The 16,784-nt window shown below is 47.5% G+C and overlaps 1 protein-coding gene and 1 pseudogene across 1 annotated transcript in view; both read right to left on the bottom strand.

Moving 5' to 3' along the window:
• Nucleotides 1-16,784, bottom strand: part of SLC17A7 (solute carrier family 17 member 7) — a 47,508-nt gene that overhangs the window by 13,393 nt on the left and 17,331 nt on the right. The window contains exon 2 of the mRNA XM_066630342.1: nucleotides 900-1,152. Within this exon, the coding sequence (XP_066486439.1) occupies nucleotides 900-1,152 (253 nt within the window). The remainder of the gene's footprint in view (nucleotides 1-899; nucleotides 1,153-16,784) is intronic.
• Nucleotides 11,705-11,824, bottom strand: LOC136655168 (5S ribosomal RNA; annotated as a pseudogene).

Genomic DNA, 16,784 nt, shown 5'->3' with positions numbered 1-16,784 from the left:
CTTTTACAGCGGGTGCCAACTGCTTTACGGCAGACAGCGCGAACAGATATGTGTTCTGCAGCCACCTGGCCCCATTAGAATTGGACCTTAAGGGTCCAATCCTATCCAACTTTCTAGCACCAGTGCAGCCGCAATGCAGCCCCACGGTAAGCCCCAGGAAAAAATATTCCCTTACCTTTAGGAGGCTCTGTGACCTCCTCCTCCCCGTAGAAGGCCTCCCCACCACAGGGTGCAGTGCACACCCCATTGTCATAGCTGCACCTGCACTGGATAGGATAGGAATTGGCCCTAAATCTGCAAAAATGTGCCTAAGACTTAACAAATAGCTTTGAAGAGAAAACATAAAGTTTTGTTCGTTTCAGGAAGGTCACAGCAGGCGTCAAATGGTGCCTGCTAACTGCAGTTTTTAGATGCACTTATTAATAGGGGATATCATTTTAGTCAATCAAAATTAATCTAACTGATCCATAGCCCTACCCTAACCAACCTTCCAGCACTGATGCAGCTGCAATCCAGCCCCAAGGTAAGGGAACAAATATTCCCTTACCTTGAGGAAGCCTCTGTGACAACCCCCACCCCGGATGCAGTGCGTGCCCTATTGGCTTCAGCATCCGCTATAGAAAGTTAGTTAGGATTGGGTTGTGGCCCAATTGCTGTTGCTCTGTTCCTTTATAAGCTGCCCTGGGGCCTTGCATGAAAAGGCGCAACAGCCATTTTTCAAACAAATAAAAATTCAACCTGTGAAGGTTTCCTCCAGCACCATACCGATGTGTCCATAAGCATTTCACCTGTCGAACTGATGGTTATTAGGACCTGAAGTGCAGAACCTCTGAACATAAAAATCACCCTGCCTTAAACAAAGCCAGCATCTCCGAGAAGGGGAACACACACAGCCTTACCTGCACAACGACTTTGTCCCCTTCATAGACAGTGTTATTGTTGACCATGCTGACGATGGCCACCCCCAGGTTGCACCGGATGCCAAAGCTGATGCAAAAGCCCAGGCCGCAGAGGATGGCGATGATGTAGCGGCGTGGGAGCCCAAAGCATGTACAGTCCACAATTGGCTGATGCTTCTCTGTCACTTCTATGGGTCGGCCCTCTTCAGTCAGCTCAATGGTCTCACCACCTCCCTGCTTCCTTTCAAGGATCCTGGTGAAAGACCAGAATAAGAGCCCTGGTTGTCAGCTAGTCAGACCAAAAACTACCCTGGCCTCCTTCTAAAGATTAGTTGATTTCTCCCATTCCTTTATTGCACCATGGTTTTGCTCTGCTCTGTGTTTCACTCCTGAATTCCCATGTAACTAGGAAAAATTCTAACTCTGGTTTGCATCCTTAGGAAGCTAGAATTTCCAAGTCCCACCAAAATTAAGTTAATTGTGACCTGCTGACTTCAATGGTGCTTAGGCAGGATTCACTTTTTTGCATACAACCCATTCTTTCTGTAATGGTACCACGTGACGTTTACTGCTGCTTTCAGTTAGTTTGCCTCTTCCAATTTGCCTCTTCCAACTCTGTGTATTACTGATGCACGCACTCACATTGATCAAACACTTCAAGAAAAGCCATCCTGATGTACTTGTATGGTTGCAGCAAAGTTTTTTTTTTTTTGCTCTCAAGTTTTTTTGGGCTACACACTGTCCAAAAATAAAATTGATGCTCTAGTACATACAATCACACACATACTGCAGTTTTTTGGAGCGTTTTATCAATAGCTACAAGCATCTCCATAACTTAAAGTGAGGGAAATAGAAATTGAAAGAAATTAAAATGGTGATCAACTTGCATGAGTAAGGCGGAAATAAAAATTTTCACAATGAAGGATGCCTAATGCAACATTTCTCCTTCAGAAACAAGAGCAGAAAATCCAGGCAGTTTGAATGAGAATTTTGAAAGCTCTGTCCCTTTAAAAGAGATTTACCATCCCTTAGTTATGGAGCAACATTATATAACTGCCAGAAGATTGTAACTGGGCTGCCTGCTACTAAATAGAGCTGCCAATATTTGAACCAGTCCCAATTGCTTTCCCTTTAAAAGCAGCTTGATCTGAAGCAATAAGCAAGTGCCATGAAAAGGGGACAACTGAACATGACTGCCGCTGGAATGGGCCAAAGGAGAACAGTGAATGTGTAAATGACCATTGGAAATCCTTGTTTTATTTTTAGTATGTCCCTATGGAAAGCTATTTACCTGCTGACTTCTGTATATATCAAAACCTCTGAAAAAGGAATAGGAGAAGGCGAGGCCATCCCAGCCCCTTTGACCAGCAATGAGAAGCTTATTCTCAAATTTGAAGCATCTAAAGCTGGATATTTTTTGCAAGCAAATTTAAGTTTGATGGTGGGGAAACCACATGATATAGAGGTTTGAAAAAGTAGAACTGGGAAGACACATATTCAAACCCTTGCCCTGTCATTGGGGAAGTCAGTGTTTCTTTGCCTGACCTACCTCACAGGGCTGTTGTGAGGATAAAATGGGAGGTGGGGCAGAGTCACGTCTGCTACCCTGAGCTCCTTGGGGGGGGGGTAAGGCAAGATAAAAATGTAGGAAACAGTGAAAGCATTTGTTTGAGAGTTCCCTCAGATTATTGTCAGACATGATGGACTTGGAGGTGGGAGTACATTGCAGATAGAGAAATTAGGATGGAGAGAATGGAGTGCTGGTACCATGATGGATAGCTGAATGTACAGGGAATGGAAGGAACCAACTAAAAATCAAGTCAGATTTCCAGTTCCACAGCACTCAGGCTCAGTGTTAAAGGAAGAACTAAGAGCGAGGGACTAAGAAACTGACATTGCTTTCAGAAAGAGCATGGCAGAAACTCCACCTTTAATATATTGTTGTTTTTACTATGATGATTTGAGAAGCTCATTTAAGACAGGTGATTTTAGAAGGCACCGAGTGCAAAAGATGACAGATCACAGCAGGCACTGTGTGCAAACTTGTAGGGACAAAACAATGGTTGCTCTCCTTTTGAAAGCATGATATCTGAACCTGGACCTCTCTCTTTCTAGTATTTTCTAGAACTTGCCACTGTCCTTCGAAGGCAGAGAGCCACAGTAAAGAAAACCACCGTAGGCCATATGTTATCAGTTTAGAGGTTTGTTTTGATGCACCAGTTACAGAACAGATAGAAGTCCAACTGGGGAGTGTTACCTAGTGGTTGGAGAGTTGGTTTTCCTCTCCCTTCAACAAAGTCCCATCATTTGAAGGGACTGTCAGTGCAAGTCTATTCACATTGACTTGGAAGTCAGTCCCTCTGCGTTAAATGGGGCTTTCTTCCAAGGAAGTCTATTGAGATTCCTTGCAGGCTGAGTCCACACAGATCCAACCAGCAGAGTGGGCTGTGGGGAAGCTCCCTTCCTGCCAGAGATTCTGGAGGGGCTTGGAGCACCCCCAAGTCCTTGTCCATCACCACCCCCTCCCTGTTCTTACACACCATCTCATCAGGCTGGTGGAGAGGCGGTTTCCGCCCACGCAGAAGCTGTTCCCATTGGAGCTGGTGCAGATGGACTCTGAGATCAGCCTCGGCACCAGGCCCAAGAACTCCTCTCTCTTAGCAACAGCGGCACTGATCAGGGCCTTTTTTTTCCTAGCCTAGATTGATCCCCTTCCCTCTTTTCTGTGATCCTTCTTTCCCTCCTTCTAAAGCTGCTACCTTTCCTGCCCAATCCTTCTTCACTTGCAGAAACAAACCCATTTCAGTGGCTGCCCGCTGAGGAATTCTCATAGGTTAGTGTGGAACCAGGTGACAGTCACCAGCGCCCTAGAGATGAGGGAGAAGGATGAGACCCAAATATTCCAATAAAGGTCTAAACCAGGGGTATCCAAAGTTTTTGACAGGAGGGCCACATCATCTCTCTGACACTGTGTCAGGGGGCCGGGGAAAAAAAGAATTAATTTACATTTAAAATTTGAATAAATTTACATAAATGAATATATTAAAGATGAACTCATATGAGTGAATGAAGGTCTTGAAATAGCTCAAGGCCTATAAAAGGCCTTGCACAAAGCAAGGCTGGCCTTTCCTTTGCTGCTGCTACTGCATCACAGATGTGAAACAGTAAGCAGTAGAGGAAGCCCTCATCCCACAGCTCATGCAAGAGGTCAAACAGTTGCCTTCATGCTGAGAGCAGTTGCATTGGGCCAGTGCGGGCTCCAACAAATCTCCAGAGGCTCATTGGAGACTGGGGGCTCCCTGAGAGCCACATTGAGAGGCCTTGAGGGCCGCAAGTTGCCCCAGGGCCGGGGTTTGGGCACCCCTGGTCTAAACAAACTCTCCAAAATCCCCAGTGCTCAGATAAACTGGGGGACGGACGGACGGGGGACGACAACACATGAACAGGACCCTTCACACACACACACACACACACACACACACACACACACACACACCCCCCATGCACCTTTTCCAAGAATTCCTTTTTTTTTTTTTTTAAAGAATGCTATGGAAAGGCCAAGATTTGGCTAAAATTGGAGAGGAGAGGGAGCTAGAGGATAGGTCTTGAGGATTCTTCTCCCAGAATATGAGGATGGAACTTTCCCCCTCACTTGAAACCAATCCAACCCAGTAGCTACAAGCACATATTATCACACAAGGAGGCTGTTATCCTATCTAGGATGACATAGAGATAAGCATTATTGACTGTGAATTGTTGCAAATCAAATGGATGATAAAGGAACAGGGATGAGCAACTCAAAGCCTAGCAACTTTCTGTCTGGAGACATGGCTCTTTATGGAATATTTATGCAAGCAATGCATATACTTTAGCATATTACACAGACAGACAGAATGCAAAAGAGTTCATTTTTTATTCAGGATAATTTTTGCAACAGTATATATTATTTGGCAATCATTCAACATGATGATAATAATAATTTAAAAGTTGGTAACTTTATCCAGTTGTTTCACCTGTGACAGGTTGGAGTAAAGCCTCTGGCAAAACTCCCTAGTCTCCATACCCTCTCGTAAAATCAGTTCTAAACACATGTAACTGAAATAAACGTGTATTCTTCCCCTGCTCTTTCCACCTCTATTTCCTTCCCCTTCCTCTGTTGTCTGTCCTGTGTTGAATTGGAGATTGTAAGCTCCTTGGGGCAGCATCCTGTCCTCTTGTATTTTGTAAAACACGGTCCACAATGATGGCATAATAATATTTGTGAGAAATGAGGCACTTCTTACCCACTGTTACTTAAAAATGGTTGGTTGGTTGGCAATCTTCAGTCTCGAAAGACTATGGTATAAGCCTACAGCACCCAGTATTCCAGGGTGGTTTCCCATCCAAGTACTAACCAGGCCTGACCCTGCTTAGCTTCTGAGACCAGGCAGGTGCAGGGTAACAGTTGCTGTGGGACTGACTCATTTAAAAATGTAGCCTCAATTAATAGACTGTTAATATTAACTAGTGGCTAGATTAAAACATATCCCCCCCCCCCCCCCCACTATCTTGGTCATAAGCCAACCAGTTACCATCCCAACTAGGAAATCAACTGAGAAACACCCTGTCTTTGCCAACTGGGGAAGAGCACCCCCTACAGGCTGAGACTTCCATCCCACTCTCTAATCTACAATATCAATACAAGACAACCAATCCATTCTGGATCTTGTCCGACTTTGCATGTGATCCCTTTCGCTGACGTCAGCTCAAGGCAGTCGTGCAGGCAGCTTAGGAGGAAGGTTTTAAATATCCCTGGCTAAGCTGGCAGGTTTGCAGTGACCTTGGGCAGTGCCATAAGCTTATCATACTCTGATTTCTAGTCCAACCTCACCTTCAGATCATCAAGTCTACACACTAATCACAGGAGATTTTTTTTTGTTTAAATTGTGACTACATTTATGAAAATAATAATGCATAAAGAAAGACCCATCTAAGTTTGAACGGTCGAAGACCTTGCTCACCTGCTTAGAAATAAGTCCCAGCAGGGCTTACTCCCAATTAAATGTTCACTGGACATCAACCAAATACCCTGTTCCCACGCAGAAGCAGACACACCTAAGGCTACTGAAATCAAGCTTAAGTGTATCAAATTCTGCAATAGATCAGGCTAAAAGTGATCCAATGCTTTTATCATAGTGATACATTAGCGTCAGGTGGATCATTGTGTGTGCCTATCATACAGACAGGTCTCCCCCTTACACAATTAAGCAAAGACACAGTCTCACAATCACAGCTGTTAACGTGGGTGCTTCTTCCTGCCCCATCAGAACGAACCCATGTTCCTCACGTAGAACAGCTTGACGATTTTTCTCAAATATCTTCCAAGTATAGCAATTTACCCTGAACAGTATTTCTCAAACTGTGGGTGGGAACCCACTAGGTGGGTTGCAAGCCGATTTCAGGTGGATCCCCATTCATTTCAATATGTATTTATTAGACTTGATGCTAACATGGAATCTAACTGCATTTGGGGTAATGTTACAAATTTGTACTTTAAACAGGCTACTATCTATAGGCTTGTAACAGTTATTGTTAATGAGGTTTACTCCCGGGTAAGTGTGGATAGGATTACAGCCTTTGGGATGTTTGGGGAAATTTTTAAAAAAGGATAAGCAACTGTTTGGGAGGGTTAGGACAGTTCTATTTTCAATAACTTTTTAAACTTATACTTATTGTAAACTTAGTTTACTTAGGGCACACTCCTAACCAGGTCTACTCAGAAGTAAGTCCTATTGTGTTCAATGAGACTTACTCCCAGGAAAGTGAGGTTAGGATTGCAGACTAACTTAATTAATTTGATTTTCAGTGCAATCCTATCTTGCACTGGAACAGGTAGGCAAGGAGGCCTGCACTGTCTCCAGTGCAAGATAGGGACCCAAAGTGGCTAAGCCAGAGGTAAGGGGAAACACTTCCCCTTACCCCCAGGCAAGCCACTGCAGCCTCAATGGGTCTCCTTGGACTTCTGCCACCTCAGGAGGTGGCACAAGTCCAAGGAGAGCAGAGCGGTTTGCAACCACTCTGCACCGCTCAGAAACAGGGTCCCAGCCCTGCCTCCTGCTCCCCACCCGCCTGCCCCCCCGACACAAGCCTCCCCTTTGAAGTTGGTGCAGAGGTTGGATTCAGCCTCTGCGGGCCAGTGCAGGTCCTTGTGCCAGCCCAGCCAACTCTCAAGGAGGTGCAAACATGCCTTAAGGCAAACTGCTGCACAAGTCAAATGGCAAACGGCACAAGTCCCTTGCGCCGGCCCAAAGCACAGTTTGGACTGTGCGCTTTGTTGTGGGGGGGGGGGTGTTAAAAAATTTCCTGCTTGATGACGTCACTTACGGCCATGACATGAGTTCCAGGTTAATGACATCACTTCCACTGGGTCCTGACAGATTGTAATTCTAAAAAGTGGGTCCCGGAGCTGAAACTTTTGAGAACCACTGACCTGGACAATAAGTACCGACTTCTTGCTACCTGCGCTGAACAAATTAGTGCTTGTAAATCCATTGATATTGTCATGGTCAGCCAGATTACACCCACACAAGCAGCACCACACATGGAATTTAGAGGGTCAGAGCCCAGATCCTTTGTAACGCTGTAAAATAGAATATGTTAGGGCACCCCTCTCTCCCTGTGTGTGGCAGTGATGACACTCGAGCAGTGCCTGGGTCAAGCATTTTCTTTTTATGTGCCCAGATGGTGTCTGTGTGTTTTGAGAAGCAGTTACATGCATAAGAGGCAGCAATCCTACCAACATGGGCAGTGAAGGGGTGATTTAAAGCACAACACAGACAGGTCGGAGGGGAAGCCAGACTTCCCCTGTGCTCACACCTTTTGCCTGTAACCACTGTGTCCCACCTATTTTACCATCTTCTGCCAGGATGAAAAAAAAAACTGAGTTGCAGCAGTTTGAGGGCAAAAAGCGTGGGTAGGGAAATATTCAGTTCCCCATCTTGCTCACTCATGCTAGGTTTTCAGAAGGCCTCCTTCCCCGCACTCCCTGCTTTTTACAGATCCAGCAAGACTGAATTGCACATCAGGCCTAGTTTGGTTGTTTATTGGTTTATCATGCTTCTGTCCCACTCTTCCCCCAAACTGGGCCCCCAGAGTGCTTTCAGCCCATCACACAGTATTAAAAACACAAAAACCAGCATGGATACAGTAACGACGGCATCAATTCCACCCCCACAGCAGTAAAACCTCAATGAGTGAGCCCAGACCGGATGTGCTTGGATAGCATTGTTTTCCAACAACCCCCTAAAAGCACTCAGTGACGTGGGCAACCAAACATGTGGGGGCTGCTAGCTGGGCTGGTCCAAAAGAATGCGACCCACTCTACCTCGTGGTCTGCCGGCCCCTGTTCCCCTCATTCCTTGGATTGGAAAAATGGAAATGGGAGATGCAGAGAGAGCGTAGTAGAGGAATGGGGAGTGATAGGCTAGCTAGAGCAGTGGTCGTCAAACTTTTTCATGCCATGACCCCATAAATAACTAAATAAAGCCTGGGGACCCATCACTGATCCAGCCCCCTTCTGGGACACGATTTGCCTATCCCCACCCCATTGTTGCCCACCTCTGCCCGCCCCATTTCCCCCTACCTCTCATTTCACAACAGCCCTGTGAGGCAGCCTGAGCAAAGTCGGCCTTAGAAGCTGCAGGGCAAGACAATTAGAAGAGGTTGTGCAGGATTATTTCAAGAATTCGGTTTCAATGAGGTAGTACCATTATTGGATTGGATCCAAACCCTCTTTCGCACAGGCTTGAACGGCTGCTGCGACCGCCAAATGAGACTTCGTGAACCCATTGGGGTTGCATCCCACAGCTTGAAGAACACTGCGCTAAAGCATCTCTTCCACACTTATACTCCAACCCCCTTCCTTTTTCAATCCAGGGAGTGGAAGGAGAAGGAGGAACAGTGAGGGCAGGCAGGTGGACAGAGATGGGCACCCTGCACCAAAATACCGCCTACGGCAACTGCTTCAGTTGGCCTCATAGATAGGCCAGCCCTGGCTCAGTGGTGCAGCTCTAGGGAGAGTGGCACGGTAAGTACTGAAGGGCCACAACATGCTGCGTAAGCGGCCTGTTCCATTTGCTGTTGGCAGGCCTGCCATTGCCACTGCTGCCTAGAATGGCTCCAACAGCGAGGGGGAGGGGGCCGCTTACATGGCGCATTGCAGCACCTACAGTACGTACCGCGCCACCCCTCTGTAGCTGTGCCATTGCCCTGGCCTTTCACATGGGCTCTGTTGCTGCTTTCCTCCAGCATGCTGAGTGTGGCGCTCCTCCAATCTGCCTTTTGCTCACTGAAGGTAAGCAGGGATTGGGAGGTGGAGATTCAACCCCCTGCTCCTTCCCAGACATTTGGGTTTGTTTAAAGGGACCATGCAAGGAAGGAGTGATGGAGGAGGTCAGAGACTGGCCTGCCACTTGCTCCAGAATCCTCTGCAACACACATTGCAGCAGACTCACAGGGTTTCCTTGTGCCAGAAGCTGCCCAGAGCTGTATAGGATTTCATGTATCTATATGTGCTGCTGTCATATGTGTTGGGCCGGGGAAATCTGTTTCTAGGCTCCAAAGTGACCCCAACCACTCAAGCTGGCCACTGGCTCTCCTGACCTACCAGCAGTGGCATATCTAGAGTGTGGCAGGAATGGACACTTGCCTCTGGTGCCCCTTAAAGGGGGTGCCACTGAGCTGAAGGTATGGGGGCAGCCAGATTATGAAGCCTCTGCCACCAATGCCTCCTCCTCCTCTGGGAGAACCCGGAAGTGACATCACAATGTCACATGATGTTCTGAAGTCACTATGTCACTGCCGCGGGTGCTGGGGTTTCTAGGTACACGATCGCCTAGAAGGACTTTAAAGACTTAGAGGTCAGACTGGAATTTGGCCTGGGGGACAATAGCAACAGGACAAGTTTTAAGTCTTGGATTTCTCTTAGCAGCTGTCAAACACCCAGTTCTGACCAACTGGTAAGACAAGTTGGTGTAGAAAGCCAAATGTACAAGATGATCAATGAAGAACAGGCAAATTGTTCTTCAGATATCCATACAATTGTCTCGTACAGAACCATCCATGTGCTCTGGTGCAGTGGCGTCGCTATGGGGTGCAGGGATGTGGACCACACTGGGTGATATGCACGGTGGGGGATGACATCATACTGACCAAAAATTTTTAAATCTTGGTATTTTTGAATAATACCATCATGCCATAGTTCAATCAATGTGTGATTTTATGCAGAATGCAATGAAACAAACTATGTTGAAATATCTCTATTCTATCAAAAATTATACATATGGTATCATACAATGGTACAAAACCACACCTACCACCTGGGATGTTGCCTACTCACTGCATGGGAAGAGGTTCATTATGGGGTGATGTACTGGCCTCCTGTACCAGGTGATGCAAACCTGGTGTACCTAGTGACATCACTACTCTGATAGGTCCTCAGGGATGTTTTTAGGCAGCCAGATGTAACCAAAAGCCCACTCCAATTTTCTTTCTCTACACCCAGCAATTTTCAATCTTTTTCATCTCGTGGCACACCGACAAGGCACACCATCAGTTTTTTTGACAATTGGCAAAGCACACCGCACTGCTCACATCTTCCAATGGCCCTAACTCCCACAGCACACCTGCAGACCTTTCGCAGCACACCAGTGTGCTGCGGCGCACTGGTTGAAAAGCCACACTCTATAAACAAACTTTCCCCTGGGGGCTGGGGATAAGAATAGGCCCTCTGTTTGGCTATACTTGTTGTAAGAGGCGACTAAACAGCCACCGGGTAGATGGGACTCGTCAGCCTGGGAAGGCAACTCATCTGAGAGAAGGAAAACTCTGATCCCAAACCTCCACTGCCTTGTGGCTACATCCAGTTATGGAAAAGGCTTCAGGAGTCAACCTCGAGGCAAAATCCGGAGCTGGAGTCCCTGAGGCAGTTCATGGCTGAACACAGTCACGTTCTGGCAACTCCTGCGACGCCGCTGGAACCAACCGTATTGGCCTCTGCCTTTCCATTGGACCATTTCAGCGACATGGAGAGGGGGGGATTTGCTGCATGGGAAACAGTCTATCCTCCATATCTACTTTACTCAGGCTTCGCGCACTGGAGAGGACACTGTTCCAGAACCACCATTCAGAGCGTGAGAACATAGTCTTCCGAGACTGAAGGATGCCAACAACAATAAACAAACTGCAAAATCCTTTTCTTCAGCCCCCATCCAAGCAGAAGGGGAGTGTTACCAATTGGAGTAGCCATGGACCAATGTAAAGCAAGCACTTGTGCTTCTGAACCACACGATAAGGCCAAGAGAGGACTCTTTTGCATCGCCAAAGAGCATACTCACATCAAGATGCAAAAGACAGTTCTCAAGTTTAGAGCAATGACTCTTCACAGCTCAACAGGTGGTACTTGGCCCCCACTGATAGGGAGACCACATAATGCTGCTCTGCCTGGCCTAACCCTCTGAAAGTGGGGCAGTGGGGCACTGGTAGGGCACTGGTGGGGCACTGGTGTGACTGTGCAACAACCCGACTCTTTGTGTGGGTTGGGTAAGAAGGGTGCGGAGCAGAGGAGAGACCAGGAGGCAGCAGCAACTGACCAGGCCTCTTCCTCGCTGCAGGACTGGCTACGGGGCAAGTTGCCCACTTCTGAGCAGGCACAGAAGCCATCTCTGGTGACACTTGGAAACATGGTGCCTATAGAGGTGGTACAGTACTTGCAAGTCTATCTGCGAGACAGTGGTTGGCAACCTTCAGTCTCAAAAGACTATGGTATAAGCCTACAGCACCCGGTATTCCCAGGCGGTCTCCCATCCAAGTACTAACCAGGCCTGACCCTGCTTAGCTTCCGAGATCAGACGAGATCAGGCATGTGCAGGGTAACAGCTGCTGTAGTATTCACTCCTTATAAGGCAGATTCATACGTTCATTCATATTCTTTTGACTTTGGGCATCTTACAGTTGGGGGTGGGTAGAGGGTGGCGTGTGTTCTGTCCCTAACCTCTGTTTATGTACATTTACAAGAGAAGGAGCATGTCTTCCTCAAAGGGGCTACAGAGACAGGTGCACACTCTCCCTGCTCGTGCTCTCTGCGTGACTGTCTTATCACTGGTATTTTTGTTCTCCCTTTCCTCCTTTCACAGTGTTAACAGAACAGGTGCCAGAAATGGCACCTTGTCAGTTTTCGTGCATAGAAAGTTCCAAAATAGAACACGGAGACAAGGACGGCAAAGCGAAGGCTCGCTTTGGCCTTCTCCCCGCCACACAGCAGCGCCCCCTACTGAAGTCCTTGTGTCCTGCTCCTGTCACAACACTGACCTCAGGCATTTGATGACGCTCGCTAGGATAGGAAGCCGGATGCAATGCGGCTCACAGTGGGGCCTGTGCGATACTGCTGGTGCCAGATACCAAGGCAGGGGAACATATGGAGGTAGCGTTGGCGCTCAGTACTTTCTGTGTGTCAGCCAAAGCTTCTGCCCCTCCCTTGCCTCACCTTCTTCATAAAATATGCAGCCAGGAAGCTGAGAATAAGATGTAGATACATGCGCAGGCGAGCACAGTGTCCTTCCCCCCCCTCCCCCCCTGAGATGTTCACAAGCTGTCCCTGGCAGACATTTTACACTCATACACAACATGTAGATGCTCAAATACTTGGGCAAAATTCTTATTCGTATCATTGCTCTCCATGTGCGCGCTCACGTATGCAGGGCACTGAGCAATATCAGAATTGCTTAAAAAGGTGCCTGTGGAGGAAGAGAGTGGGGGGATTTTCCTACTCGCGGATCTGGAGACCCACATCTGATTCATAAGATTGCTATCCACTAGTTGCCAGCTGTGTTTCTTTAAATGGGCCCTGCTCCTGTGCCTTTAACAGCAGCCAAAAATCAAGATGGTAGAGTTTTTCCCCACTGCTTGGTCTCCATGCTACAAAAAACTTCATTTCTATCTGTGAGGCTGCTGTTAAACACACACCCACAGTGGTGGTCAGCAACTAAACCGGCCAGAGCAGAGGTGTTTGGTGGCTGCTAGGGTTCCCAGCCGTCTGGCCCCAAGCGTAGCACAGAAGGCAGCATTTCAACCGGTGTGGGTTTTCTCATCCATGTGCTTTGGCAAATATGGAGCATCATGTTGTGCCCCCTGCACTTAAATAGTTTCTATGGGTCATCCGTTGTGTGAAATCTGCCACTAGATACTTTTCTATGTTAAGGTGACCGGATTGATGAGGAAGTCTCTCACCTAAAAGAATTAAAAAGATGATGTACTTTTTAAGTACAGTAGTTTCTCCCAAGTTTGAACTGACACTTTTCATATTGTGATGTTCCTGGCTCTTGTGCTTCCTCCTAGAAGCCAAAGCTCCACTTCTCAACCATCATTAAGAAAGAGGTCCAGTCTGGCCTGCAGGATTAGACCAAGTATTGTCATTGTCCTGCCAAACTATTGGCACATGAGAGGTTAACCTTGACCTGGGGATTATGGCCTGGGATCAGGAGGCTGGGTGTCTGCCAAGGTTCAAGCACCAGCAGCGAGCCTCTTGAGGACTAGCACCTTGCAGCAGACCGCAAACGTTGGACCTGGCAGTAACAATGTGAAGCAGTGGACTTTCATGCAGTCCGATTATGCCCAGAGTAGTTGGATGGTGGCACAGCTGAGCAGACTCTGGTAAAAGGCTGCTTTGACCATTCTGGGTCATTGACTGGCCTGGAGACAACCCAGGAAATGAAGGCTGGTTGAGTAGGTCAGTAAAAAGGTGCATGTGGCAAGGGCTAATGGGTAGCAGTGGAAAAGAGCAGCTGGCCACCAGCCTGGGCTTGTGCGTGTGTGAGGGTGGGCTCCAGTGCGCACTCTAAGAGGTGGACAGAGGGTAAAATTGGCACAGTGCCTGGCGGCTTTCCTTCTAAGGGGTCCACACAGGTGCACAGATTTTTTTCAGCAGCTGTTCGATGTCATCACCCATCACAATGTCGCCTCCAGAAGTGCGGCAATGACATCATCACGTCATTACCGAACTTCAGGGTCGCCGAGCTCTATGTTGTGTGGATCTTGGCTGGGAGGTGCATATGGCCACACAGCTGCACACCTTAGAGGAAGCATTAGTGGTGAGTGACTAAACCCCTTTCCTTTGCTCTCTGTTTTGCTCTTACTGGTTAGACTGGGAATAGCTAGGAAAAAGTAGGTCTTCACTGCTACCATTCAAAGTCAAGAAACCCAGGCAGAAAGAAGTCGCCTTGGGAAAGCCTCGCTATGAAGTTAGCAGAGAGCCCCAAAATCCAGGTGGATCCCTTAGCAGTGATGGAACATGATGGTCTGAGACGTGGCAACCCACTCCCGCCTGAGTCCAGGGACCAGGCATGCAAACCAGTAAAAATATACGAGAAGTTTATTAAAAGGAAGGAAACCAATGGATGGAAAAAGACGGGATTAAAGCAAGATGCTGATCAGCTAGCAAACTGAAGAAGGTCTATATACTGCTTTTCAACAAAAAGTTTCCGAAGTGGTTTACGGACAAAATAATTAAATGGTGCCATGTCTCAAAAGGGCTCTAAACAGATGCAGAAGAACAGAAGAAGAACAGCAGCAGCAGCCACTAGAAAAGACACCGTGCTGGGGTGAAGAGGGACAGTTATTCTTCCTCTGCTAAATATAAGTGGAGCACCACATGAAAAAAAAAAAGCCGTCATGGGTGGTACCAACAAAGGCTAGTAAGGAGAGTGAAATGCATGTCACAGTTATAGTAAAAATTCCTGGCCTGGCTAACTGGGTATTATCTCTACCAGGGTCAGCCCATCTATGAGGACAACTGAAGCTGTCACTTCAGAGCAGGCTAGCGGGAGGGCATCCATCTCTGTTCTCCTACTCCCCCCCCCATTGCTTCACCTCCTCCTTCTACTCCCTGAATTGGAAAAGGAAGAAGGGGGCAGAGTGGAAGAGGAAATGTGGAAGGGAGAAGAGTTCTGAGCTAGAACACTGGAGAGGGGAGGAACAGAGGTTGGCACATTCAGATTAGGGGATAGCATCTGGCAGGCTGCCTCAGGTGTCAGGAGGTCTTGGCTGGCCATGATCCATACTCTAATTACTCACATGTTCCAGGATTCTGGTCCCCGATAGTGGCATAGCTAACCCCTCTGGCACCTGGGGTTGTGACTATCGACATCACCCTCCCCCATAAGTGCCTCCCTTGGAAGTAACTGCAGTGACATAATAATCTCACCATCAATTACTTCTGGGCCACAGGCACTTGGAGCAGTGGCATCCTGCTCTGTGCTTTTTCACAGAAAAAAGTGCTCGACCTCTTAGAGTGGTGCACAGCCACTCTGAGCGCCTGCAGGGGAGAGTGTGGGAGAAAGTACTGCACTGTGGTGGCAAGGAGGTCTTCTGATATCCCTCAAGGCATGGGCCCTGTAAACCCCCCCCCCGGTGTCCCCTTAGCTATGCCACTGATTCCTGAGAGCCTTTTGGGAAATAGTTGCTGCTTCCAACCACAGCCCTGGGAAAACATGCAAAAAGGGTGCGTGTGCCCTTTCTTGACACAGCCAGTGTGTGTTAGCCATGCTTTATCTGGGAGACTAGTCATGTGGGGGGTCATGTGGGTCTCTGAGTTTCCCACTCTAGGGCTGCTGGTGAGCTTCACAGTTCTAATGAGCTGGCTCAAGGTCAGGGTTTTTGGCTTATCTGTGAAGGGGGAAGATGAAGATGCTCAAGCAAAGGGCAGCATCCCAGGATAAAGGTCACTGCATCAGGATGATTCAGCAGCCTTTTTTGATGCTGAGGCATGTCAGGAGCCTCTGGGGGGTTACAAGGGTCCAAAATAGAAGGAAATCAGGGATTTTCACAACCACTAAAATCAGGAGCCCGTGTGGGCTTCTTTCTTTTCCCAACAGCAATTGATTGAATCTACAGACAGTGTGGCCAACAGACCCACCCACCCCCCCAAAAAAAGCCTGTTCTGCTTTTGAGACTTTAACAGAGTTGCTATGCAGGAATCACCAGGTGATAAGCATGATCCCCTGCTAATAATTGCACACCATGGCACAATTACAGAGGTTAGGTGAAAAGCTGGCAACCCTATGTACTGCATTCTATGCTTTAAAAAAAGGCAACCCTCGTAATTAAAATTCTACACAAAGACAAGGAAACTTGCAACCAAATAGGTTGTAAAAAAATAAATGTTACATTTATTTGCTTAGTTTCATAATTTATTTTGCCTCTTTGAGTCATAGCTAGGGATTATGCAGGTTACCAATACAGTACTATATAGGGATAAAACAGGGATAAAATAGGGAAAGGGATTTACCAGGGACCAAAAAATGGGGCCAGCTGGAGTGTGGTGTATTGCTCATCAATTGTGGAGGAAGAAGAATTCTCAATGAGAAGACAGGACAGGGCAAAGGGGTACAGTTCTTCTGTAGCCCTTGGCATCTCTGGCATTAAAATGAATACTCTTGCCATTGGTGCAAGACTGATATAGGACTAAAGCTCTAGAACTGGGGCTAGTGCTATTCCACTTTCCAGTCATCGAGACAGAGAGTGGCCAATGGCAGCTTTCAGTTTAAAACCAAAAGTCCAGGCTGTGCATGGCTAGTCTTTCTATCTCAATGGGAAAGCGGGGCAAGGGGATTTGCAGCCAGCAGCAACCTGAACCTGCACTGGGGGGATTAGCTCCTGTTTTAATTCCCTGCCAGGGAAGGTCATAGCGCAGTAGGAAAAGCAACAGTACACAAGGGGGAGGCCTTAATGCTGCTTGGATCCCTTTCCTGAGAACTTAGGTGAGGGAGCAAGACTTCAGGTTTGACACTGTCTGATCACTTGTTCTGTGCCCTTAAGAGCTGTGTGAGAAACAGAAATCCAACAGGTGAATCT

Source organism: Tiliqua scincoides, chromosome 5 (assembly GCF_035046505.1).
Source record: "Tiliqua scincoides isolate rTilSci1 chromosome 5, rTilSci1.hap2, whole genome shotgun sequence".
Taxonomy (NCBI): domain Eukaryota; kingdom Metazoa; phylum Chordata; class Lepidosauria; order Squamata; family Scincidae; genus Tiliqua; species Tiliqua scincoides.
This window is presented reverse-complemented; position numbering and strand designations above follow the sequence as displayed.